At 52.6% G+C, this 26,936-nt stretch overlaps 1 protein-coding gene across 2 annotated transcripts in view; it reads left to right on the top strand.

The window, feature by feature from the left end:
- Window positions 1-7,755: 7,755 nt before the first annotated feature.
- Window positions 7,756-26,936, top strand: part of KIAA1614 (KIAA1614 ortholog) — a 37,153-nt gene continuing 17,972 nt past the window's right edge. For both annotated transcript variants that reach the window (XM_058539932.1, XM_058539933.1), the window contains exons 1-4: window positions 7,756-8,316; window positions 9,960-10,906; window positions 11,640-11,703; window positions 22,025-22,168. In XM_058539932.1, coding sequence (XP_058395915.1) covers window positions 8,279-8,316; window positions 9,960-10,906; window positions 11,640-11,703; window positions 22,025-22,168 — 1,193 coding nt within the window. In that variant the 5' untranslated portion in view covers window positions 7,756-8,278. The remainder of the gene's footprint in view (window positions 8,317-9,959; window positions 10,907-11,639; window positions 11,704-22,024; window positions 22,169-26,936) is intronic.

The raw sequence follows: 26,936 nt of genomic DNA, 5'->3' as shown, positions 1-26,936 counted from the left end.
TCCAATATTTTGCTACTATAAATAATGCTGAATGAACTTCCTTTTACTCAAATCTTTGTCCTCATTTTTTATCTCCTCAGCATAGATCTTAAGCAAGACATTGTTTTGTCAGGTGCTATCAACACACTTCAGACTTTTGCTTCATAATGTCAAAGTGTGAGTCTGTTTCTGGACACTCTATTCTATTTGTCTCTCCTTTCACCAATACCACACTGTCTGAATTAGAGTAATTTTATTATAAGTCTTGACATCTGCTAGCACAAGTCCTCCAGCATTGTTCTTCTTTTTTAAGATTGTCTTGACTATTTCATATCCTTTACATATCTGTATAAACTTCAGAATCAGCTTGTCACTTTCTACCAGAAAGAAAACTTGTTGTAATTTAGATTGGAATGTAGTGAATACTGTTACAGGTTAAGCTGTGTCTCCAAAAACTCTTTTGTTGAAGTTCTAACCCTCAGTGCCTCAGAATGAGATGAACTTATTCGGAAATAGGATTGTTGTAGATGTAATTAGTTAAAATGAAGTCATACTGGAGTAGGGTGAGTCCCTAATCCAATACGACTGGTGTCCTTAGAAGAAGAGGAAATGTAGACACAGACATGCACACAGTGAGAAGGCCATGTGAAGATTGGAGTTGTGCTGCCACAAGCCAACTACCAGAAGCTAGGAGAGAAGCCTGAAACATATCCTCCCCAAATAACTTCCCATGGAGCATGACCCTGCTTACACCTTAATTTCAGACTTCTGGCCTCCAGAACTGTGAAACAACAAATTTTTGTTTGGTAAGCCCCCTAGCTTGTGGTACTTTGTTACCATAGCCTTTGCAAACTAAAAGAAACACATAGATCAATTATGGAGGCCTTGACACTTTAACAATATTGAGTCTTCTAATCTAAGAACATGGTATATCCCTGCCCTTATTTATATCTTCTTTAATTTGTCTCAATCATGTTTTGTAATTTTCAATGTAGAAGTCTTGCTAATAACCTTTTGTAAGATTTATTCCTAGGCATTTGATATTTTTTGATGCTTTTATTCATGGTACTGTTTTATGTTTCACTTTTTACTTGTTTGTTGCTAAGTATATAGAAATATAATAGATTTTTATATATTGATTTTGTGGCCAGAAGCCTTGCTAAATTTACTTCTTAATTTTAAGAGTTTGTATTTTCTTTTGGATTTTTCTGTAATCATGTAATCTGCAAATAATAATTTTATTTCTTCCATTACTTATACTTTTTTTTTTTCTTTTTCTAGCTTTATTGCACTGGATAGGACTTCCACTATAACACTGAATAGAAGTGGTGATACTGGACATCCTTCCTTGTTCCCAAACTCCGGAAAAGTGTTCAATATGTTTTTTTGTAAATACCTTTTATCAGACGAAGAAAGTTTAGGGTCTGTTTTTATACTATCCATTATGTTACTGTGGGAGACCAAAATTGGCCACCTCAAAATATGTCTCTTTACCTTGATTATTTTCTCTGAAGTACATTTGACCTTCCCCTCTCAAACTACCTAAAGAATTTAACATAGAAGGCCTGTTCCAGGAAGGAGCCACTACTATATGATGGCTGTAGTATAATGTAAAATAGATGCGATAAGAAAGGCACCAACAAACCCATCTTATCAAAAATTCTGTCTCTCCAGCCACGTTCTCTATAGGTGGCCCTGTAAAGAGTTGTCTGACAAACATTTGTATTTCCATTTCCACGTGAATTGTCTTCTTCCCCTCTGAAATCCCAAACCACTACCCCAGCATCCTCCTTTGTCTATCTAAATATGCTATTTAAGGCGAAAACCTCTGCCATTTGTGGAGAAACTCAGTTTCCCTCGTATCTCCCGTGCATACATGTTATTAAACTTTGTTTGATTTTCTCCTCCTATTCGGTCTCATGAGTCAATTTGATTTGTAGCCCAGCCAGAAAGGACCCAGAGTGGGCAGAGGATAGTCTTCCTCCCCTTCATTACGTTGATCTGGTTGTTTATTTTTGCATTAGTTTCTCTCTATTTTAATTATTATAACCTTATAATACAATTTTATATTTTGTAGAATAAGTTCCCTCTCTTAATTCTTCTTTTACAAAATTTTTCTCTTGAATGTTTTTGCCTATATATGGAATCCTGACTGAAATTACATTTAAATATTTAAATTGAAGGAAAATTTTCATCTTCATAATAACAATAAGTGTCAGGAGCACTGAGTAAATATTTCTCCATTTACTTAGGTCTTTTTTCATGTACATGGTGGAGTGGGTTCCTTTTCATATAGCTGCTACATTTTTAAAAAATTATGAAATGTATTATATGTATATTATACATATTAATTATACTCCTTTTTAATAATTATTAAAATTATCTGATATTAACATTTATCTGAAATAATACTTCAGAACTTATAAACCATTGTTAAATGAATATGGTTATGTAAAGTGTTCTTGTGCAGTCCCTAATTTTGGTAGGACTACCCTGCGCTTTCACCATTTTGTAGTGTGTTTGCTGTTACCTGTTAGATTTGAGAAAGATATTTTTATCATATTAAGGAAGACTCTACTTCTAGGTACAGTTTTGAATTTTCTCAAATACCTCTCTAGCTTCCATTGAAGAACTGTAATTTTTAACTGAACTAAAAGTGTGAGGATTATACTAATTTATTTTTTCATAGTCTCTCATATGTCTTAAGCAAATCATTAATATAGCACTGAGCACTTTCTGTCTTTTCTCAAGATCAAAAACCGTCACAAACGTGACATCATGTCTCAGTGATCCTCCAATATCTTTCTCCCTGAATCTGCTCTTGCTTTGTAGATGAGAAAATGACTTGGCCGCGATAACAGAGATTATCGACAGACAGGTTAAAGTCAGGTGTCCTCTCCTTGTATTGGTGACGGCCTCCCACAGAGCAGGCAGGGCAGAGTAGGAGGGAGAGCATTAAAATATTTTCCTAATCCCAGTCATTTCCCTGTGATTAGGATTACGAGACGAAAAGCTGCAGTTTGGACTCGGGCATGGGAACAGATGCCTAGCAGGCTCAGGCTAGTTACGGGGTGAGTGGGCCTCTGAGGCAGTGAAGTCTGGAGTCCCTGTCCCCTCCCAGTGGGCTCCCTGCCTGCCAGCCGGGGGGAGCGGTGCCGGCTGACCCTGACCAGGTAAGAACCACACTTCCATTCTCCTTGAGACTTAGTCAATTCAGGTGTGTGTGGCATGGGAGAGCACGGCATACACGTGTTCACACGTGAGTGTTTACGTGCGTGCTGGAGTGTGCAGAGAGGCACAACAAGGAAACAAGGTGGCTGCTCTCTGAAGGTGCCCAGTTGTCATGTTGCGTGACTGTGTGTATCTCTGTGTCCTCTCCCTGCCTGTTTTTGCACGCTTCTCTCTCATTATCTTCTCTCCCCTCCCCCATCCATTTCTTCTTCTGAAGCTATTTTACCTCCAAATCTCCAGGCTCACACAGAATTGAAGTACGAGGTCCACACCACTGTCTGTGATCAATGACCATTCTGGGAAGAGGGAGGAGGGGCAGGGGCAAGGAGGCCTGGGCGTCGGGGGGAGATGGGAGTCAGTCAGGAAGCCTGGGTGCAGTCCTGGGGCAGGACTGGCTGTACTGAGTGAATGAACCAAAACTCTTGGAAATGACCTTGATCCTCTTAGCAGGCAGTGGCCCTCTCTTCTCCTCTTAGGGATCCTTACCTGATAGGAATTTTTTTCTTTCATTTAACCATCTGGCATTTAGTCAATACCTTTTATGTGGCAGGCATGTTAGGGGCCAGGGACACAGATACGGATCAGGAAGTGCTCTGTGAAGTGTCAGATGTTGACAACTCAGTGTGATAAGTGCTCTGGCAGAAGCGGGCCCCGGCGGCTCCGACCCAGGTTAGGAGGACTGTGAGGGTGTTGGGGAAGGCTTCCCTGGGGAGGCGATGTTTGTGCTGAGTGTGGAAGGTCTGGCAGGAGACAGCCAAATTGGTATGTGTATGCAGAGTGAAGCAGGGCGTTTCAGGCTGAAGGAAAGCCTGGGCGAAGGCAAGGAGACATGAATCAGTCGGGGGCACTAGAAGCAACTGAATATGGTGGACATGCAGGATATGCTGTCGGGTGGTGAGAGCTGAGGCTGGGGGGACCTGAGCGCCATACGAAGGAGTCTGAGTTTTAACCCCAGGACTTGTGCTTCTCAAAACTGACTAGGCCTCCAAATCACTTGGGCAACTTATTAGGAAACAGATTCCCGGGCCTTACTCCAGCCTAAAGAATCAGAATCTCCACGAGTGAGACCTCAGAATCAGCCTTTCACCGGCGTCCCCATCCCAGGAGAGTCTACACAGGCACAGGGCAGACCAGCCCTTGGGAAGTCGTGGGAGGGTTCTAAGTAGGGGAGAGGCAGGCGCATGGGAGACCAGTCCCATTGCTCCTTGGGCCTCTGCTGGAAAGAAAGGATGAGGGCCTGAGAGGGCCCTGGGGCCGCGAACGGTGTCCCCAGGAGCTGCTGCCGGGATCTGTTGCCCCCATATGCTCCTCGGACCATGTGCCCCATGACCAGGACAGGAGCGACCAGGAAATTTGGGTTTCCAGTTGGATAAGCTCCTTCAGGCAGTACAGTGAAGGGATGGCAGAGGTGTCCCTCCCACCCCCTTCCCGCCCCATCTGGCTCTAACGCTGTGACCTTGGACTTTCTCTCATCTATCCCTTCATCCTAAGTGTAACCCAATTTCTACATCCCTCATGGCTCCTTTTTCCAGCTGAGTGATCAGAGCACGCTGGGGGCAGATGGGGAGGAGGGGTGAGGCTTGTGTTTTCATCCGGGCTAAGTGGAAGGAGGCTTCTTGGGATGGTGGGTTTCCCTAGTTGTCCAAATGGAGGAAGGGAACTATGTGATTGCTACTTACCACGTATTTGTGTTCCTCCTAGATTTCTCTCCAAAAGATGGCAATGAAAGAGTCTGATACATAAGGACATGAGGTAGTTCCCCAGCCCAGACAAGTTCCATGCTTACGGACTGAGCCACCTTTGAGGGACTCTCCACTTCACAGAATGGAATCCAGTTTCCTCACCTGGACCCCAGAGGCCCTCAACCAGGCCACACCAGCCCTGCTCTGCACCTTGGCCCTCCCCTTGCCTCTCCCAGTTTAACTTTTATGCTTAGTAACACTGAAACCAGGCAGTTCCACATCTATGCCTGTGTTTATGCTGATTTCTCCATCCGAAATGCCTTCTCCCACCCCTCCTCCTCTGTCTGGCTAATTCCTGCTCCTTCTCCAAGATCTGGCTCTCTGTGATATCCCCTCTACCCAACACGCACTTCAATCCCGCCGTTCCTGTGAGCCGACCTACACCCCCAGCCTACCCCTACCTCGATGGGAGCACTTACCCAGGAAGTTTATGTGCCGGCCCCTCCCCTGGCCCTGCTTGACCAGAAATTCCTCAAGGACAGGGTCTACGGGATTATATTTGGTCTCGCCAGAGCCTAGCACATACTAGGAGCTCAGCAGATATTTGCTGAACCCAACAGAATCCAGATGAATGAAAAGGGCCCTCAGACATGTGAATGTCGTGATAACTTAATAGTATTCTGAGGATTTGCTTATTGGTATTTTTAGGACAGGTGGCTTTTAAAGCCTCTATATAGATGTGACACCCCATCCCCCTATATTAAGTGTAAAATAACAAATTTAATGAGTAAACTGAAGGTGATTATTTGCATCTTAAAAGGTTGGGGGGCAGGTTTCCTTTAAACATTAAGCTTTTGCTGGAACTTTCAGAAACTTGCCTTACAGATCATTAACTTCTGGCGGAAGGGGTGGGAGCAGGAGTCAGGGAGAAGTCACCTCTGAGAGTCTGAGCTCCGAGACGCCTCTGAAAGGAGGAAGCAAGGCAGGAGATCTTGGAGCCAGGCAGGATTGGGTTCAGATTGTGACTATACTAGCTGTGCGGCCTTGGGGAAGTCCCTTAACCTCTCTGTACCCCGATTTCCTTATCCGTAAAGTGGGGAGACACTATACTCACTTTGCAGGGTTGTTGTAGAGATCTAAAAGATCCTGTGTGGAGTACCTTAGCTCACACGTGGTCCCCAATAATAGTAACATATCCTTGTTGTTAGGTTTGACATTGCACACGGAGAGGAAGGAGTCTTGCGAAGTGCACAGGATTTTACCTTGGACGGCAGGAATAAGGCAGGCAGGAAGGATCCAGAAAGGAAGAGCCAGACCACCACGGCAGTGTATTTTGACTATTACAGCACTTCACAATTATTTTGATTTTTTAAACTACATCATTCCATGTTGAATGCACAGAATGCTGGCGACAGCACTGTGCAGTGTGGCTGACATGAGGGTCCTGGACTCTAGAAGGTCTGCCACTTACTAGCTCTGTGACCTTGGGCAGACCACCTGACTCAGCTTCCTCATCTGGAAAAAGGAGACAGTAAACAGTACCCATCTGTTGCAGTTGCCATATGAGATGAGGAACCAATAGCTCTTAGCCCAACACCCCCAGGCCGGGTGACAGCACGCCCTCCTCGTGGTACGGTACTGTATTATGAAGTGCTCAGTACTAATAAACAGCGTCAGTGTCCTGTTGAAGGAAGTGCTTGCTCTGGGAATATGGAGTGTGGAGATTAACTGCAAGAGCACTGGCCCCAGACTCCGGAGACGACCTGGCAGAGAGCTGTGTGATCTTGGGCTTGTTCTGTAACACAGAGGGTTGGCCTGAGATAATCTCTCAGGTTCCTAAATTAGCCCAAGGCCAATCTAGGCACAGCTCCCCCAAGAGCTGCTCTCAGGCCTGGATGCTCTTGCCCTGCCCAGAGGCCCCAACCTTCCCCAGGTGAACTCCTACTCCCTCAAGAGACGGCCTCCTCTGCACACCGTCCTTCCCTCCACCTGGCTACACAGCACTCAGCACACTGTGTGCTCCTTCCTCTTGCTGTGCCTGTCATCTAGATGGTGACTGCCGTGCTCAAGCACAAATGCGAAAGCAGCCCATGCTGGAAAGTGAATCTGGCAGGCCGAAGGAAAGATGAATGGGTACTTTCCCTTTGTAGAGATTTCCGGAATCTCCTGGGTCCTAACTCTGATTGTTTCTCGTCCTTTGCGCAAAAATAAATTTGGAAATAGGTGCGGCTCCATCACCTCCCTCTGGGTGGAAACAGAAAGAAAACTCCGTTGGTTTGGGCCACAGCTGCAGGTCAAGCCCTTTGTGGCTGCTTCCCCAGGTCTGGAAAAGGTGACAAGGTCTCCAGAAGAGTCCCCAGGACCCTGAGAACCAGTCCCTACCCAAGGCGGCTGGCCGTGCAGGCACCGGGCTCTTCCTTTAGCAGGGCGGGAGAGGGAACCCACCTCCACTCCGGCGTACCCTCGCGCCTGTGGAAAGCGGAAACGAATGACCTTGACCTCGGAGGAAACGGCGCCCTAGGCCGTTGGGGTGGCACCTCGGAGAGGGCGCCCGACTCCTCTGGAAAAGTTGTCTACACAAAGGGCATTCCTCCGCTTCCCCCACCGATGGCCGAGCCTCCTCCGCCTCCCCCCCCCCACCGGGTGTCGAGTTACGCGGTCCCGGTGAAGCTCAGCAAGAACGCGGTGTTTCCTTGGCTTGCGCTCCCCGCAGCCTCCCCGGCCGGCGCTGGCCGGGCGGACGCGACTGACCCGGCGCGCCCTCGCCCTGCAGCCCGCGCTCCCCCGCCAGGGGTCGGGCCGCGGCCCGGAAGGCGGCCTCACCCCCGAGCGCCCCGAGTCCCCGCGCGGGGCCCCGCGGCCCCGTCGTCCCCACACTCGGGCCGGGGCCTCGCTTTCCCTGCCGCCCCTTTGACGTCCGGGGGGCGCGCGCTCCCTCGCCGCCGAGAGAAGCGGCTCCGCTGGGCTCGGGCGTCCGGGCGGCGACGGGACCCGCGGCCTGCGGCGGAGGGGGGCCGGGGGCAGGTCCCGCTTCTCCAGCCCCTTCCGCTCCCCTCCTTCCCGCCCTCTCCGCTCCCTCTCCTCCCTTCCCGGCCCAGGAAGGCGCCCGGCTTGGCCTCTCCCCCGTTAATGGCAAAGCCGTGAACTAGCAGCCGATGCCACTTCCTTCCCGGCCCGCGCCCGGCCCCCCGACCCCGCTCCCCGCCTCGACCCGGAGGGAGGCCGCGGCCCCGCAGAGCCGGGAGCCCTTCCCCGGACCCCGGGCCGGGCGCGCCCCTCGGGGCGAGACCTGCGCGCCGCACTCCCGGAGCCCCCGACCGCCTGCCGCGGGCCCGGGAGGCAGACAGGGCTAGAGGAGCGCCTCGCCTCCCCGAGGGCTGCAGGGCATGGAGGCGGCGGCCGACCCTGCCGGCGGCGGCCCTCAGTGAGTACGGGGGAGGCGAGGGGGCGGGAGCGCAGAGCGGGGCTCGGAAGGGTCGCGGGGGAGGCCCGCCCCGCACGTCCATCTTCATTTCAGCTTTTCTGAGTTACAGCAAATACAGTCCTTGGGCCCTGGAATCAGGCGGCTCCAATCAGCCCGGAAGACTGTGCCCCAAGTCCCGCCATGGAAGGCTCTCATTCCTTAAGGGCTCCGGAGACGGATTATCTCTGGAATGCTGTTCCCGAGCTTTCCCAGTCAGAAAGTTCTTTTAATTTGACTGAAATTGCTTCTATTACAATCTAATTCCCTGCTTTCTGGATTGAACTTTAGCAGAGAGAAATCAGTGGCTGAGCTGCAAAGAGAAAGTTGGTAAATTCTAGAGTAACTGGTAGAGTGAGTGATCTTGTCCTCCTAAAGATAGTCTTTAAACTTCACTGGCTTAAAACTGATGTGACACTTTGCAGTATGTGTGTATTTTGCTTTATGAAATATGTGCATTCCTGAAACATGTATAAACTGAATTGTGGTAAACGACTATAGAGGGACTTCCATTTAAGAGAATTCTATGGTGAATCTTTAGTCTATATAGGAAGTGAATAGTTAACTTCTAATTTGTAATGTGGATTTTTGTACATGCAGTTTACTTGAAGTGAGATATATCTAGATATGACGCTTAAGGAGCATTTTCTAGATAGCAGGATAATATTAAGACACTGTGGCATGTATGTGTGCACAGAACAACCTGGTGAATAAAATCCTGTGCTCACTTTAATTCGCTGTGAGGACACTGACATCAGCCGTGTCACCAAGGAGCTGTGTAATTCTGTCAGGTCACTTAACCTCTTTAGACGGGATATTCTCGTCTGCAGAATAATGGGAGTGGGGTAGTGATCACTGAGTGCTGTGGGAGAGCCCGGCCTTGGAAGGAGAAGCTTTGCATTCCAAACTGGGCCTCCCCTTTGCACCTGTGTGGCCTAATCTCTCTGTGCCTCAGTTTTTCTCTCTGTAAAAATGAGGAAAATAATCCGGTTCTGGCAATTGTGTGAGGATTGAGAGTGTGTTTGAAAGCACTTGCAGGCCTGCTTGGCATGGAGCCGGTGCTGAGGGGAGCTCGTGACTGACCACGGCCACCCTTTGAGCACAGACAGCCCCATGCTGCGGTCCTGCGGCTTGTGCACAGGGGGACACCTCTGCTGGAGGCTCGGATCCTGTGTGGTATCTTCCTGAAGTCCATCATCTGCATCGGCTCCCCTTGGAAAGGGAGGAGCTTGTTGGCTGTTAGCAGATGTTGACCTCCTCCCCTGAACCACTTGTCAGCAGAGCAAGAGGCCAGGGATTGGGAAATCTCGCCCCCATTTTCACTCCGGTCCACATTTGGCAGAGAATTACTTGTTGTTTGAAGCTTCGTTGTGCCCCATCTGTAAAATGGGGTTAGAAAAACTAGAACACTACTCAGACTTGGAAGAAAAAGCTCAGTAATAACTTATTTGTGCCATCCAATGGTTTGTACTTTGCAGAGTGCTTTCACATTATCTAGAGGGCATCCCCTGCTCTGCCCCCAATACCAAGGCACTTTGGGGACCCAGGAGGTTGTTGGAGCTAGCCAGGTCCTGGGTCTCAGGAGCTCTGTCTGTTTTCTCCTCCAGAGGGCTCAAAATAGGGAGCAGAACAGCCAGCTCCGTGGAGGTGACCCCAGATGTGGAGGGAAGTGGCCCTGAGCCACAGCCGGATAACGGACACCTCCCAAGACCCTGGCCCTGTCTTCAGGAAGACAGAACACCCAGCCTGATGGCTCTGCAGGCTCCCAGGGTATCGGGGATACAGCTCCAAGGCCCATCCGTGCTGGAATCCAAGGTGAGGGCCTTGAAGGAAAAGATGACAGCAGGCAAACAGGGGGCGAGCCCCTGCCTCACTTCCCACGAGCGGCCATCACCCAAGAAAGCCAAATCTAGACGAGTCAAGGTGGGTGGAGCTAGGACTCCGTCAGAGGGGTCTTACCTGCCAGATGCTGTGGTGGTCCTCCATGCTCAGAACCTGATCGATGGGCAGCTGGACAGCGGTGTCAGTGAGGAAGAACCTGCCAGGAATGGGGGCCCCAGGCTTCCCAGGTCACCTGCCCCTGGGCTCGAGTGCTGGAACGGGAGGAGCCCATGGCCTCCAGAAGCAGTATGGACACTGCCTGACCACGAGAGAAGTCTACTGCCAGGGCCTGGCTCTCTGCAAGAGAGCCCCGTCCACAGAGTCACTCCAGGCCGGCCTGGGGGCCCCGGTCCTTGTAACAAAATCACCCACATGCCCAACCTGAGGAAAGGAAGGTCATATCTGCCTCAGGATGGTCTGGTCACAGGGGGAGACCTGGACAGCTTGTCTCTGACCTGTGAGGAGCACTTTGTCCCCAGCCCAGACCTGCTGGGGGGGCTCTGGAGAGCTGGAGACCTGGGGGCTCTGGGTCCTGGGTGCAGTGCCTTGTCCCTGTCTGACCGGGTGGAGAGGAACCGCCTTCTGCTGCAGGAGATGCTAAGTGTTGGGGGGCAGGGCCCCCCCAAGGTGGGAATCCCAGCCTGGACTCCATCCTGGGGCAGAGCTGTACCAGGTGAGGCTCACTCCGTAGGTCTGGGTGGTGGGGGAAGTGGGAGGGAGTCCAGGAGGAGAAAGGGGGGAGGAGGTACCCACAGAGGGGTGGGGTGGGAAAGGGGGGCGAGCACAGCTGCCTGTCACCAGAATCATCAGGATGTCCTCTTATTCTCGGCTTTGACTTAGATTCTTTACCACCTTACAACTACCCAGTCTGCTGAAGACCCCAATGACCCCCGAGACCAATGAGAGGCCACCTTTCTGTGCTTGGGGTGGAGGCTACCATGACTTCTTCCCTGTGGCTTTAGCCCTTTCAAGAGTGGCTTTTTGCATCTCCCTCAGATGACATGCCCTCACCCCCCAGCGGACCTCATTGCCCTCTTGGTAGGAGCCCCTCCCCACAGAGGATCCTGTCAGGTAGGCAGAGCTCAGGTAGCACTGTTGGGATGTGTGAGGGTTCAGGCCTGAGAGACAGCCTTCTTTCTCGTCCTTCTTCCCCATTTCAAAAGCTCATTCCTCACCCCATGCCTGGGAAGACCCATGCAGGCCTCTCAGCCCATGGCGATGGCCGCCAGCAGTCACCGTGACAGGCTGTGCCTCCACCTCTCAGGCCGAGATGCAGGCAGGGGATGGGATTTATCTGGGGAGTGAATGGCTTCTGGAGAAAACTTTCTCCTTGATATTCATTAAGTGGCAGCTGAGAGCCCAGTTACTGGCTCTGCCCTAATCTCTGCTTCTGTTTTGGGTCCTAGAGCGACCAGCAGGTGACGTGGACTGGGACTCGGGCATCTCCCTGCAGGACTTGGACCAGAACAGGTAAGAGCTCAGAGCGCACATTTTCTCTCCCTCCCTTGTTGCCGTCTCCCTTCGTTCTCCCAGCGTCGGGACAGTAGACCTGGAGGCAGCAAGAGGGCAGGCAGACCCCTGCATCAGAGACGGTGGGCAGCGGGATCTATGGATCGTCATCCCTGAGACCATGTAGATGGGGCCCGGCACCCAGGCTGGTGCCTGCCTGCTACTTGAGCAAAACCCTGGGGTGCAGAGGCATGGGGCAAAGAGAATTGCAAACGACCTGCGCTGCGTTCTTGGGAGTCATTTCCCTGCCTGGCCTCTGTCTCTGTATCTTTATTATTATTATTTTTTTTGTGAGGAAGATCAGCCCTGTGCTAACATCTGCCAATCCTCCTCTTTTTTTTTTGCCGAGGAGGACTGGCCCTGGGCTAACATCCATGCCCATCTTCCTCCACTTTATATGGGACGCCGCCACAGCATGGCTTGCCAAGTGGTGCGTTGGTGTGCGCCCGGGATCCGAACTGGCGAACCCCGGGCTGCCGTAGCGGAGCGCACGCACTTAACTGCTTGCGCCACCGGGCCGGCTCCTCTCTGTATCTTTAAAGTGGGCCAAATAGTGTCTGCGTAGTTTACTTCACAGGACTGTTGTGAGGCTAAACGAGATAATGGTTGTGCAAATCCTTAGGGAAAGTATAGGAATGCAAAGCTTTTACTGCACCAATTCCTTTCCCAATCAAGAGAATGTGCTGGGGTCGTGTAGAGGACTTCACCTCCTCCCTCCTCACCACGATGTCTCCCAGACTCTGCTCTAGCCCCTCCACCAACGCCTCAGGAAAGTGGGCACACTGGGCTGGGCAGGGGCAGTGGGGCCGCCTTCCAACATGGGCAGTGTCCTGACCGGGCAGGACACACTCACGGTGGGGGTGAGGGGCCATCTGAGCCTGAGCTGCCGCCAGTGGTGCCTGCTGAGAGGTTGGCCCAGCCTCAGCATTGCTGGGCTCCTGGCACACGAGGCTAAGAGAGGTTCATTTCCCTTGCTGTAGTGTGATGTCACCCTCCTGTGGGTCTCGTGGTTTCTGTTGAGGGCAGAGGTCGCTCCCTATTATCAGGCCACTCCCTCCATAAATTCTGCTCAGTTTTTGACCTACCTTCCAGAAAACGTGGACAGGGCCCCCCAGTCCTGCTTTCACAAAGCAAGGGCTGCACAGATTTGGGCGATTCAGCCTCCGCTCGGCTACTTGCCTTCCCAGTGGCTTTGGCCAAGGGCCTGGTAGAGAGGTGCTGTCTGGCTCCTTTATCTCTCATTATTCATGATTGGGGATCATAGTGGCCTCCCCTTTGGTCAGGGGTCTCTCCTCCTCCATGGCCACTGTTTTCAGCTTCTTCCTCATGTCTCCACCTAGCGCTGCCAGTGTGGAGGAGTGTGACTGCAGAAAGGACGTGTCCTCAGTGGCAGCCTATCCCCCCCTTCCCTGGGGAGCCCGCAGAGGAGGCGGCTTGTCCTGCGGAGACGATGCTCCTCTTCCTGCAGCTGCTCCTTCCCGCTACCCCTCCCACCCCTTCATCCCCGGGTGGGAGAGAGGCTCAGCTGCAAGAGGCCACCACTGGGGGTTTTGTCCAGAGGTCACTCCTGAAAGGAGACGCCAAAGCTCCTGACTCACATGTTGGATAATAAGTAATAAAAACATCCATTTTAAAGGAGGAGAACCTCAACCTTGGGGCAGGGAGGGACTTTCCCTCAGTCTGGTGAGGAGACGGCATTAGTGTAGAATCCTCAAGATGGGGATTTCTGGACTCCTGTTTACCTGCCAGGCCTTCTGCAGCATTTCAGGGTTCAGGTGGGGTATGTGTGTGCAGGTGTAGGATGTGTGGGTGTGTGCGTGTATGTGTATAGTGTGCTGCGTGTACATACGATGGGTGAGTGTGTGTGTGTGTGTGTGTGTGGAGAGAGAGAGAGAGAGAAGGTGCCTTAGTGAGCTTTAGGACTCTGCCCAGCATGCATCTGAGCATAGAGCTGGCATGGGGAAAACTTTGTCCTCTGGTTTGTGTGGAAGGTCATTCAGAGTGCCCTGTTGACCTCTATTGGCGATCCACAGTCAGGCCCCTGCTGAGTGGGCACCAGGGCCAGAGAACATATCTAGTTCAAGGGTGGGAGAAAGGTTAGCTGTGTCTCCAGACCACCTCAGACAGGGCTCCTCATTTGGCTCTGTTCCTGAGGCTCCTGAGCAGGTAGTAAAGTGGTCCCTAAGACACTGCAGGGTTCCCTCTCTCCCTGAAGCAGGATGGCTTTATTGATGCCACTTCCGTATAGCTGAACTTCCCAAGAGACCTCTGAAATAAGGCATGCTTCTCTCCGCTGTGTGCCCCAGGAGTGCCACATGGGACCAGGGTCCGGGGATTTAGTGCCCGTGCTGAGGGGCTTAGCACCTGGACAGCAGAGTGTCTGAGACTGCGGCTGCCCATCGTGATGGCTATCCTGAAGGGGCCAGCACATCAGTCAGGACATGCTCTGGCAGGAAGCCCCTCAGATCTTCTCAGGGTTTGAGGTGTAAAAGGTCTTGCTTCACATTCAGTCAAGTTTAGTATCAGGGCAGTTCAGTGTTGCAATCAAATAACCATTTTGACCAAGTTAACCCAACATGTATTTAATTATGTCCACAATTGTTACTGCTCTGCGTGGTGAAAAGACAAGAAGCTCATGAAAGGATGATGACCGCACAGCCCAAGACAGTAGTCACTGTGCAACTAGGGGGCTGGCCCTGCTTGTAGGGGGTAGTCACAGTTGGCCATGGAGGTGAGACCCCCGAGATGCCGAGGGAACACCAGAAATGCCCCGGGACCCTAAATGCTAAGGGTCAGATATGGAGGAGACCTCCCTCCCCTGACCCCAGGGTTGTCCCCTCCACTGAGTCCTAGAGGACCAGAATCTCCTTTCCCCCAGAAGACCACGCCAGCACTGCCATCTTCCTGCCCGGGTACCATGCTGAGTGCTGTACCCGCATTCTCACTGTGTCCTAATAACTAACTGTATCGATTGTTCCTGTTTCGCTGACAGAGACCCCTCTGGGAAGAGGTTAAGTGACTTGCCCAGGGTTATAACATACAATATTAAGTATTGGAGCCAAGAGTCACACTCAGAGCTGCTTGGCTCCAAGCACTGTGTGGTAACCATTATGCCACACTGCCACAAGCTGTCCTTTCTGTGCCCCACAGGCCACTCCTTGAGTTAGGGATCTGGAGATCTGCTTCTGCTGGCCTGGTGGTCTCAGGTAGAGGCAAAGCAGGGTAGGTAACAGCTCCCCAGGATAAGCTGGTTTCTCTGCTAGGTCACTGTTGAGATGATTCAGGAAATGGGGTTTTGATTTGGGGGGAGAGGATAAGGTGAGAGGTAGGCACTTCAGAGAGGGCAGATGGGGGCCAAGGCTGTCAGCGACCTTGTTCGTGGGCTGTGTCTGGGCGCAGGACTCATTAGAGATGGGAGAGGGGAGGAAAGTGAAGTGGGGCACCCTGCCCAGGGTGGTCTCTGCCCACATCCATTCTTAGCAGCCCTGGGGTGTCCCGTCCCCTTTCTGTAGAGTGGCCAGGACCAGCTCGGCCTCTTCCTTGTCGAGGCTCTGAGAGAGCATGTCAGGATTACAGATTGCCTTAGGATCCCAAATTAACCCAGCTTGTGCAAAAAGCGTGTGAAACCAGAGGAGCAGCAGCAGTCAATGCCGTGCTCACTCCAGGCCCCACACCCAAAGGAAGTCGGGCATGCAAGGCGTGCAAAAAGCACTCAGCGTTGGGTTGCTGCAGGCGCCAGGGCGGGCCCCCGGGCCCGAGGGCCTTCCTTGGCAGTCTGGTTGAAGAGTTAGTGCTGTGTGACCCAGGCCCGCTCTGGTTCAAATCAGGACCTTGTGTGTGTGATCTTGGGGGCCTCAGACCCTGGAGTGTGTCTGCAGGGCTGTAATTATTGTGGGGAAGTGGAGAGGAGAGGGGGTCTGGGGCTGTGTTTCGTTTGTGCTCTAATGATGAAACAATGTCAGAGGATTTCCTGGGCTGCTGACTCGCCCCATCCCTGTTGGGGAATCGTGCCCATTTGTAGATACAGAAGCTGAGGCTTAGAGGGTCTCCTGGACCCCAGTGTGCACACCTCTTCATGAGAAGAGAGGGAGCAGAGGGCCAGCCTGCAGCAGCTCACACTTTGGTGGGTCCCAATTTTCAGGCCCCTGTTGGGTTGCTAGAGGTCAAAACTCACAGCCCCAAAGGAGTTTGTAGACTCCAATTTAAAGGAGAGGCAGGCAGTGAACCCTCAAGAATTTCAGAGGCCTGGCCTGTGGCTCAAGTGGTCAGGCCACAGCTGGGAGAAAATCTCAGGCTTTTAAAACTTAATCTCATAACCAGCATTTTGGGAGACTTTCCTGTGAACCGACCACTGCGTGTAACTTCAGATGGGATTCCCATTTTTGCTTTCACTGCCCCCTCTGCCTCCATGAGCCTCGGCCATAGCTGTTGCTGGTGGACCTCCTTCTGGGAACTCCTTGGGGGCAAGAACTGTGCTGTTCTTGTCTCGGGGCCCCGGGGCCTGCCGAGGATCAGCATGGAACAGGCCCTCAGAAAAGAGGCGCTCGTGTGCAAGTGTAAGTGAGGGCTCTCCAAGGGCTGGACGCCTGCGTGGGCTTGATAGGGTCTGGATGCAAACAGGAGAGGACATGCCAAGGGGGGTAAGACCTGCAGAAATGCGTGGGAGAGGGCTGGGGTGGAATGCGTGGATGATACGATCAGGATACAGGGTGGGCAGGCAGGCTGAGGCCTTGTATAGAGAGCCTTGGAATTTAGATTTTGAGTAAGGCAGGAGGAAATGGAGAGACATTAACTTCTTCCTCTGGCCACACCTGCTCCCTCCACGGTAGGATGACCTCATCTCCTGGCAGCGCTGGGTCCTCGCTACGGCCTGTGGCCTGGTACATGTGTAGCCTGGTGAGGGCGTGGGGCTCATTCTGGCTCGCTGGTCAGATTCTGGATCTCCTGGGCCTCTAGTATTGGGGTCATGATGAGTCCTGGGGGTGAGCATGGGAGAAGAAACTCCCCAGGATTCTCAGGGCGTTAGGTGTACCTGAGGGCCCCCCAAGGCAAGGGTGTAACGAAGAACGGCTGAGCCGCTGCCTGCCCTGCTCATCCCTGGCCCTTCCCCATCCTGCCCGCTGACTCAGATGTACAGACACAAGGGAACACCCCCTTACCACTCCCAGACCCACCAGAACTAAAGCTAAAAAGAAAACATTAAATGGAACCACTCAACAGTGTTTTCAAATACTTACAGTGCTCCCAAAGTACCTAGCGTTCTAAATCCTAGGTGGAGAAAGAAGGATGCTAACACTTGAAGGCCTACCTCTTAGCTGGTGCCGCCTGGAACTTTCATGCATGTCATTGTCACACTCACATATGCCCCACACACGAAAATCTCATTATGGTCCCAATCTTTATGAATAAAGAGGCTCAAGAAAGCTAATTTACCAAGGCTATTCATCTGGGGGAGTCGGGCTGAAATTCACAAAGAGGCAGCCCCCCTCCCTGGCCTCCAGAGTTGAGCCCTCTCCCCTGATCCGGGGATGTCTTGGACACCTGCCTCCACACGCCGGGACCAGGCAGTGCTGACTGGAGGGGCAGCCCATCAGGGAGTTTGTTAGCTTTCTTAAGGAAGGCAAGGACAGAGCCGCTCTGCTATCCCGGGAGGTCGATGTCTCAGGGAAGCTCTGCACGCATCCACCCAGATCCTTTTAAAGGTGTTAAATGAGGCGTCTCCCACGGCAGCCAATCTTAAGGATGCTGCTCTGCCTTCTCTGTTGAGAGCAGCGCCCGTTTATTGTCCAGGCAGTAGCTTCCTTCCCTCTGCTACTGCACAGCCTCCTCCACCCCCCATCCTATGGAAACTATGGAAATCGCCTTTTTTTTTTTGTGGGGAAGATCAGCCCTGAGCTAATATCCATGCCAATCCTCCTCGTTTTTGCTGAGGAAGACTGGCCCTGGGCTAACATCCGTGCCTGTCTTCCTCCACTTTATATGGGACGCCACCACAGCATGGCCTGACAAGCGGTGCCTCGGTGCGCGCCCGGGATCCAAACCCAGGCCCCCAGCAGCAGAGCGCGCGCGCTTAACCGCTACGCCACGGGGCAGGCCCCTGGAAATTGCCTTTTCTGTGAGCCCTGTCAAAGGCTTCTCAAAGTCTAGAGCACTCAAAGTCTAGCCCTCGCTAGCTTCAGGATGGTTTGTCACTTCCAAACATGCCTTCCCCTTGCAGACGACAAGGGGATCTCTCCAGCAGGTGATTTAGTTCGTGTTCAGGGAGTCCATCCTTTGCTCAGTGAGGGGGTGAGAATGACTTAACAAAATAACGGTGCGACCCTAAAAGCAATAATAATAATAAATGCTAACATTGACTGGGTCTCAGCAAGTGCCCAACTCTGTGCTAAGCTCTCTTAAGGGGCTCAGTCTCAGTTAACAACTGAGCCCTCATTTAGCAGGTGAGGAAACTGAGGCTTCACCTCGAAGTAACTGGCAGGTGACACAGCTAGTAAGTGGCAGTCCAGAGTCAGAACCGGGCAGGCTGCCCCTGAACCATGCTTTTACCACTGCTCTAGGCTCTGTCCTGTCAGTGTCCTGCGACCCTGGGGAGAAGGCACCTGTGAGAGTGAGCCCAAGGCAAGGTCCCCGCCCTCACGGAGCATGCCATCCAGAATCCATTCGGCCTGCCTTTCCTCTCCCTCTCAGTCAGGAAACTACACCCAAGATGGGAGCAAGAGAGCTCTCTCCTTGGTCATCAAAAAGCTTTACAATATACAAAAATATCTGTATATGTACAAAAAACAGCTTGGAACAAAAGCTAGGCAAAAAGATTTATATATGTTCTGTACCCTGTGTTTTCCTCTACCTGCTGCATCCTGGAATCTGGGAAATGTCAGATCTCTTTACAGTCCAAATTATTTCCCTAGTTCCTGTTCCTGGGATGAAAGGGTTAAACCCAGACTTGCTAGAGCTTATTATTTTAATCCAAGATTATGATGGCTGCAGAAAGAGGCCACTCTGTCCCCTTGACCTCCCTGGCTAGGAGAGGAGTGGCGGTTGTCCTGACTGGAGACCTCAGCCTGCTGGGCTGGGAGGGGAGCTGAGGTCAGAGCTAGGAAACTGGCTCAGAATGAGAGATGGGAGGTGGGGGGACACACGCGGCCCTTTGTTCTTGGGAAGCAATTTAGGATGCTGGTTGGTGTGGGGCAGAGGGAAGGGCCAGAATACTCAAATGGATGCTAGTTGTCCCCAACAATTAGCTCTTTGTACAATTTGCTGCTCTTTGAGGGCCAAACATCTGTAGTGTGAACCCGTCAGGGAGAGGACCTTAAAATACCCCACCCTGCCTTGTGGTACACCAGACTACCTGGTCAAAGACCCAGACTCATAGGGTAGCAGTGAGTCCTCTCCCCTCTCTAACTCCCACTGTTTACAGATGGGGAAACTGAGGCCCAGGGAAGAAAAGCACTCAGCCACTTGATCCCTATGCCCCAGCCACTGACCTGATGAGGCCCAGATGTGCAAGCTTTCAAGTGAGTGACAAAAGCTGTCTATTCTTAGGTGGAATTGCCTTTGCCTACCGGTGCACTGACTGCCCCAACTCTCCCAGGAAATTTCCAGAGAATTGTGGAAGCTAGGATCGTGGGTTATAGTCCATGATGGGAAGGGTTGCTCCAGGGCTGTGTGCCCTTGGCAGAGGCCAGAGTCAGATTAGACTGGAATGCCTCCCTCAGATGGAAGAGGCTGAACCCTTCTGCCTGGCAGGTTGGCGCCCCTTGGGGGGACCAGTATGATGCAGCGATGGGAGGTGGACGGTTAAACTGGGACAGACTCAGCGTCCCACAGCCCTGCACCTGCCTGCCCCCTGCCCCTTGGGAGAAAGACCGCCTCCCCTCAGGGCTGGTCAGCGTGCACCATGACTAGGAGTTGCCTGGCCTGCGGACCTTGGCTGCCATCTGGAAAGGCGGCTGCACCCTCCTCCCTGCTCAGACTGTTACTGCCTGGATGCCTCCAGGCGCCTAGAAAGCCCTGCTTTTTCTCATCAGTGGAGAAACCAGCTTTGTCTGCCAGGAACCAAAGCAGGGCAGCTGAGGAGGAAAAAAAAAAAGTTAACAGTTCCAAGGAGAGGGAGCAGAAGGGAAACAGCAAAGCTGGAAAATGGCTTAAAAACCTGGGGGCAAGGTTGATCGTGGCAGCATCTGGCCAGCTGCCTGGGGGCCCTCCTGCCTGCCCACCAGGTCTTGTGACAAATGCCCTCCGACAGCCGGGGAAGCACAGCTGTCACCGGAAGGCTCCCAAGCGTGCGGGCTGGCAGCCAGAGGCCCGAGGCTGCAGGGGCGTCTCTCCGGGCCGGTAGCCTCATTGTCTCTGCTGTCAGAGCAGGAGCCCCAGGGAGCACAGCTGCTCTCAGCGGTGCATTGGAGGAGCGGCCGGCTCAGGAAGTGTGCAAAGGGAGGCCTCTCCTGCCAAAGGAGGCTCCACAGGGCAGCAGGCCTGGAGAGTCTCTTTCACATCCTCCAGCAAAGCCCTCCTGGTTCCAAAACTGTGCTTGGGCCCTGCCAGCATTCATAGGCACAGATGGTGCCTTTATTCTAGCAGTTCTTTTTTTTCCCCTTGGGCCCCAAAGCTGGGTTAGGTGCAAATAATGAGTGCAAAAAAAGAAAGAAAAAATCATCCTCTGTGCAGAGGGGCCAGCCCAGTGGCGTAGCGGTTAAGTTCGTGTGCTCTGCTTCGGCGGCCCAGGGTTTGTGGGCTCGGATCCTGGGTGCGGACCTACGCACTGCTCATCAAGCCATGCTGTGGCGGTGTCCCATATACAAAAAAGTAGAGGAAGACTGGCACAGATGTTAGCTCAGGGCCAATCTTTCTCACCAAAAAAAAAAAAAGAAAAGAAAAGAAAAAAGAAAAATCATTGTCTGTGCAGAGCTTGTCCAAGGATGTCCTAAGAAGGCTTCAGAGTTGTGCCATTTCCACTCACATCTCTGTCACCCAGAAAACTACTTGGTACCTTCCCCCTGTCAGTACAAGGCACCTTTCTCCAGGTGACATATGGGGTGGGTAAGGCATGGGAGTGGGGGGGGCTGCAGTCTGAGATCTAAGCCTGGCTAAGCCTCTCCCTGCCTGAGTTCTCTTTCTGTGGACCCTCCCTGGTACGGACAGCCCAGTGTATGTGACAATGAGGGCAGGGGCAGCCGTGGGGGATGCTGAAGTCACATCAGAGTGTGTCTGACTCCAGCCACAAACATCCTCAGCCTGTTTTGGGACCCGGGGAGGGGAGGGGGGGGATGTGGGACGGATGCTGGAGGCAGTGGGCCTAGCTGTCGTCTGCTCTGCTCTCAATTGATGTTCGACCTTGAGCAACGTGCCAAATGTTCTCTCTGCTCCGGAACACCCTCATCTGTCAAGTGGAGAGAACACCTGCCCTCGCCCGCCTGGCTGGGCGGGGGGAGCTCCAGGAGAGAAACGTCTTGTCGGTGGGAGGTTGGGGGCTGCTGTTGTTGCTGTGGCCCGCTGCTGGCTGTATGTCACTGTCTCGGAGACAGCTTTGAAAAAGGGCTGCTGTCATTTTCTGCAGCTCCTGACTGGCCGGGGAGGCAGCACATCTGGTAGGTGGTGAGGGCCGGCAGAGGACCCTTATTATTATGAAAATCAAGCCATTTGCTGACTTGGTGTGGGTCCAGCTTAATTTCCCTCAGCCTTGAACTGATGCCTGACGGGTTTGGATTGGGATTGAGGCAAGAAAACACCAGGATTTATAGAAACGTCATTTCCTCAAAGGAGCAGAACTGTGATGGGCAGAGCCCTGATTCCTTGTGTCTGTGGTGGGAGCTCGGGGTGGTGCCTTGTGCTTGAGTGGGTATGTGTGGGTGCAGAGGGAGACAGAAGGAGAGAGGGAGGTGATGCGTGTAAAGACCATCTGGCCGGGCACAGGCCCAGCCCCACAACCCCAGGCCCTGTTCTCCCCCTCCTTCCAGATAAATCCCGCTGTCTGCCCAGGGAGGGAAGAATAGAATAGTCTGGAGATTCCCCTATCCTTTTCTAGATCCTCCTGGGGTCTCTGCCTTCAGTCCCTGAGCAGATGTCCAAGGTGGGCCAGCTCCCCGGCCCCGTCCAGAGTTGCTCAGGGCCATTTCCCAGGCCCCAGGCCGGGTACCCTCTGTGTGGGAGCTGGACAAGGAAGGCTGCACACGCAGGGCTCTTTCTGGCAGAGCCATGCTCAACACTGTTAAAACCCTCCTAATCCGTGTTATTTTCTTCTAATCCCTCCCCCGCCCGCTCTGGCCTGTGTGCCACCCTGCAGGACCTTTGGGCCCAAGCCGGAGCCCGTGCTGAGCCCCAGGCATGAGGAAGCCAAACATCTGCTGCAGCGTGCCCGCATGAAGGCCAGGACCCGGCCCCTCCGTGCCAGCCACGATATTGTGCCCACCATTGCCCAGGGCAGCCGGTGAGTGGGGCCTGGGCCAGGCCAGCCGGGGAGGGCTGTGCAGGGAAGGGGGCAGGGAGGGGAGATGGGGTCTAGCCAAAATGCCGCTGCTCACTCCTCCCTTCTGTCCGTGTGTGCGTTTCTCCCATGTTAGGCACTTGCCTTCATTCATTCGTTCAGTCAACACACCTTCACTGAGGGCCTACTGAGTGTCAGGCATTGAGGACTGAAAGATGAATGAGACAAAATCTGAGTTCCCTGGGGGGACAGAGGTCACAGTCTCCAGGGAGAAAACTGGCAAACGGATCAATACAGTGCTGTGGACTGTGGTGTAGGAGAGGAAAAATGTGCACGCAGAGCAGGAGACCTATGACTCTGCTTGAAAAGGATGGGGGAGGCTCTCGAGAGAACGAGGCTTCTCAGTTAGGGCTTGAAGGAGACGTAGATATTCACTGGGCAGATGAGGAAGGCAGGGACAGAAACCATGAGCAGGAGCCCAGCGCTCAGGTGTTTGGCCAGGCTGCCGTGTGAGGACATGCCGGCGTGCATGGTGTGAAGGCCAGAGCGCTCAGTGGAGGCCAGTCCTGGAGCCTCCAGGCCTGCTGAGCAATTTGGATGTCTCCCATAATAGTGGGGAGCTGCTGAACGATTTTAAGCAGGTGGGAGCATGATCGCATTTGCATTTCCGTGAAGCCGTTCTGTCTGCAGGGACCTGTTGGATCTGGGGACGGTGAGAAGGCTGCACCATGGTCCTGGTGAGGTGTGATAGGGAGGAGGGTGTGGAGGCAAGAGATTACCAAGAGCCAGAAGCAAGCAGGCTCAATGAGGCAGAGACGTGGTGAAGACTCTGGAACCAGACCACTGAGTTTGAATTTTGGCTCTGCCGCTTACTAGCTCTTGCCTTTGGGGAAGTCTCTGTGCCTCGGTTTCCTCATCTGCAAAATGGGAATTATAATAGTGCCTGTCTTACAGGGTTGTCGTGAGGGTTATATGAGTTAATACACGTAAATTTTTGAGAACAGTGCCTGGCACATAGTGAGTACCATATAAGTGTTACCTCTTACTGTCAATCATTTAATTAACTGGATGTGGGAAATATGAGAAGGGGAGGCATCCAGGATGGAGCCCGGGGTTCTGACCTGGTGTCTAGAGGTTTGGTGGGGCCTTAGCCAAGGGGTGAAGTCTAGGTGCCGTGTCAGGCTTTGGAGGGCTTGCCCATGGAACATCCTCTGGAGATGCTTATCTGGCAGCTGGGATCAGGCTCTGTAGAGGAGGAGAGAGGTTAGAACTGCAGGTTTGGGCATTACCCTGATTTCATGATGCTGGAGCCATGGGTGAGGGTGAGCTCATCAGGGATGAAGAGATAGGAAAAGAACAAGTTCAAGGATGTTCAGACCAGCACACCACATATGTGGCTGCTCCCTGAGCGACATACCATCCCCATCATTGTGCCTGTTCCGTGTACGGTGCACCTCAAGGAACCACTTAGACATGGAGTTCACCACACCAGAGCTGGTGCACCTGGGCCTGAGATCTGGTTGCCAGCACATGCCACATTGTACCTGTCCCAAGCAGGACCATCTGTGCAGCCGACAAGGCCTGTGGCTTGTTTGGCATGGTGGGCATGCTAGGTCAGCCGGTCTCCATCACCACGTGGCACTAGAGGGAGCGAGGATTCTCAGTGGAATCTGGAACTGCACCACATGCTCTATGATGGGGCATGCCGAGCCTGCTCATTAAAGGCTGAGGACCTTCATGGCACCATTGAGATGATTCCAGCATGAGCAGGGGGCTGTAGCCTGCCTCTGTGTTCATTGTCATGGTGACCCTTAGGAGGGGGGCTCAGGAGACCCTAAATCCTGGCAAGAGGTGCCAGACAGGCTACCCTTTTATTTCCACATTTTGTGCCTTGTCTCCCTCTAGCTGGAGGGCACTAGTTAGGAATGGGCATGGCTTCTTTGAAGCATCCTAACTATTCTTCTCTGCATGTATATGGGGCCCAGAGCCTGACACTTCCACGAAACCCTCCCCTTCCACTTTCTATAGGTACTAGGGTTGGGGTTGGTAGCCTCAAAATAGGCAAAACTATCTGCACAATAGCCTTGAGTGTGTAAATGTACTCTTGGACACTTCCTCTTCCAGACACATCAGCAGCTCACAACAACCCCAATCACTAACCTGAAAGTAGGTTCTCTTTTGCAGGCTGTCCCCTGGCCATAGAAATGCTGTAGAAATGCAAGGTGACCCACTTTAGCAGCTGCTGTGTCCAGAAAAGAATTACTTTGACTTGGCAGCGCTGGTGAATCCTCAGAGGGTATAGCTGAAAATCAACACCAGATGGCTTGCTGCAGATGCTTCTAAAGGTTACGCTTGTCAGATCACCCTGGAGAGCGCTGCCGAGTTAACATGGAGATGCCACATGGGCCTCGGTTAGATGCAGGAGCGCCGCCCTCCAGCCCAGAGGCATCAGTCCTTCCAAAAAGCAGCTTAGTGAAAGATGAGAGAGGAGCGGGGGCAGACAGAGCAGTCTCCAGAAAGCCGTCTTTATCCTTGGTCTGACTGGAGTTGGCTGGGGCAAGCCTGAACAGACAGGCTTTTCCAGGAGATGAAGAATTAGCCGTAGCTGCATTTTCTGGAAGCAAATCAATGTAGAAATTGAGCAGCTCCTGGAAGCACAGGCTCTTGCCTTTTGGGGACAGGTACACCTAGGTTGGTGTTCCTAATCCTGGGAGGGCAGAACATGTCAGCAAGATGCAGGGCCTGGGAGGATGACACCGGAAGTGCTATTGTTCTGTGTCAGATAGTGGCTGTGTTAAGACTGTAGAGCGTGTGTAGGTCACATGGGTTGTGTGGTTAGGACAACGTTGTTGTAGAAAGTGGGCCTCTAGAAAGGGGCCTTCCCATGGAGGCTATTCAACTCCAGGTTCTGAGGCAGAATCCTCCCCAAGGGGGACGATTGTTGGGGCATCTGCGGAGCCTCACCTTGAGAAGCTTGGCAGGTACGCTATTTGCTTGCTGCTGAAATGCGTTATTCGCTCTGCACGTGTCTCCAGAATCTTCACCGTGCCTTCACGCACTTTTCCAGCACTGCTGGGGGAGGCCTCTGGCTTTCAGTAATTGAGTTGAAGGTACCTTATGTGATTAAGCTCTCCTTATTTCCCTTTTTAGAAGAAAACTGTTATTTCTACCTTCGGCATGACTTCTAGGCTGGCTCAATTCCCCATCTTGTATATAAAAGTCAAGGTCACTGATGCTGCTGACGGGACCTGGACGCCCTTGTTAGATTAGGCACGTACTGCCTTTCAAGCCGGGCTTTCTTTTTCCCTCCCCGGAAAGTGCAGCCCACCGCCCATCAGCAGAGCAGGCATTGCCCTCTGGGGCCTGCGCAGGGGTTGTCGTGTCCAAGCTGGTGTACCCCATCTCCCAGGGGGCCTTTCCTGCATTGGGTGGGCCTGGCCGGCCAGGGTGTCCTGTCTGTGCAGTGGGCGTAGACCTTCTGCTCCGTGGGGCTCCTCTTGTTTCTGGAAGGTGAGGTGATGCTGTTTCTTTGGCTAGAGCCTTCCTTTCCTGGGCCAGAATGCTCTGGAGAGCTGACCCAGGAACCCCACATGGACAGTGACCCCCCCAGAGTGGTTGCCTACAGCCCCTTCCTCAGATCCTGAAAGGCTCAAGAGACGCAGGTGTGGGTGGGGTCCTCAGGGGCAAGGGCTTAGGGCTTCAGTACTTCGCAGTCACCAGCAGAACACGTCACCAGCACGGGGGTCAGAGGGGCCTCCCTAGCCGTGCTGAGACAGGCAGAGACCCTGCACCATCTTCACCACGGGTGATCCTATCAGGAGCTTGACCTCTCAGCTATGAACCCCTCACTAAATGCAGGCCCACATTATGACTTTTGGAGGCCCTGGATACTCTTGCCTCTGTGGGCCCTTTCCTCCATAAAAAGAATTAAAAATTATGTTTTATGACCATGCTGGTTTAAAGGTGAATATATTAATATTATATATTAGAATGTTTTCTTTGACTTAAAAGTTTATTTATTTTCTTCTGACTTTAAAATAAAACATTTTCCTGGGCCCCTGGAAGTATTGTGGCCCCTGGGCACTGTGGCTGTTGTGATGGAAAGGTTGGCCCTGTCTGAACGTGAGTTCCAGAAAACAGGGTGACTGACAACTCTTCAGTATTCCTCAAAGCAGCCCTTTTAAGCACAGGGTCTGCTCAGATCTCAAAGCAGGCAGATCCATTTGCTTAGCAATAGTTTTTTTCTTAATAAACATTCCTCCTGGAGCAGTGCTAACTGAGGAGAATGCTGGAGTCAGGAGGAGGGGCAGGGGTGCAGGCCCCCAGTGCCCCTTGCATCCCAGGGCAGTGCAGATATCTGGTGGACACGCAGGTCACCCAGGGAGGCCCCAGCGCGTGCACCGTGGCGCTTTCAAGCTGCATGACTTAGGAGGTCTCATCCCTCCTTGGGGTGAATCGGGGGCTCGAATACAACGCAGTACGACATGGCAGGACCTTGGCTCCAGCTTTATTCTGCCAGCGCAGCATTCACAGTTGGGCGAGCACCAGCCTCTCCCCTGGTGTGATCAGAGGGCTGGGGGAAAGATTTGAAAGTAGTCTATCTGACACGGCACAGGTGAGCGAGGGCCTTAAGCCCTCAGCCATCACTGGTTCCCAGGGAGCCTTGCAGGGAATCAGTCTTGGACAAGTTAACTCCGACCTCTCAGTTCACCACCTGATCCCAAAGGGTAGCCTCTGTACATCATGCTCCAGGCCATCAGCAATCCAGATC

Source organism: Diceros bicornis, chromosome 4 (genome assembly GCF_020826845.1).
Source record: "Diceros bicornis minor isolate mBicDic1 chromosome 4, mDicBic1.mat.cur, whole genome shotgun sequence".
Classification (NCBI taxonomy): Eukaryota; Metazoa; Chordata; class Mammalia; order Perissodactyla; family Rhinocerotidae; genus Diceros; species Diceros bicornis.
Note: the sequence above shows the minus strand (reverse complement) of the source record. Positions and strands in the feature narration are given on the sequence as shown.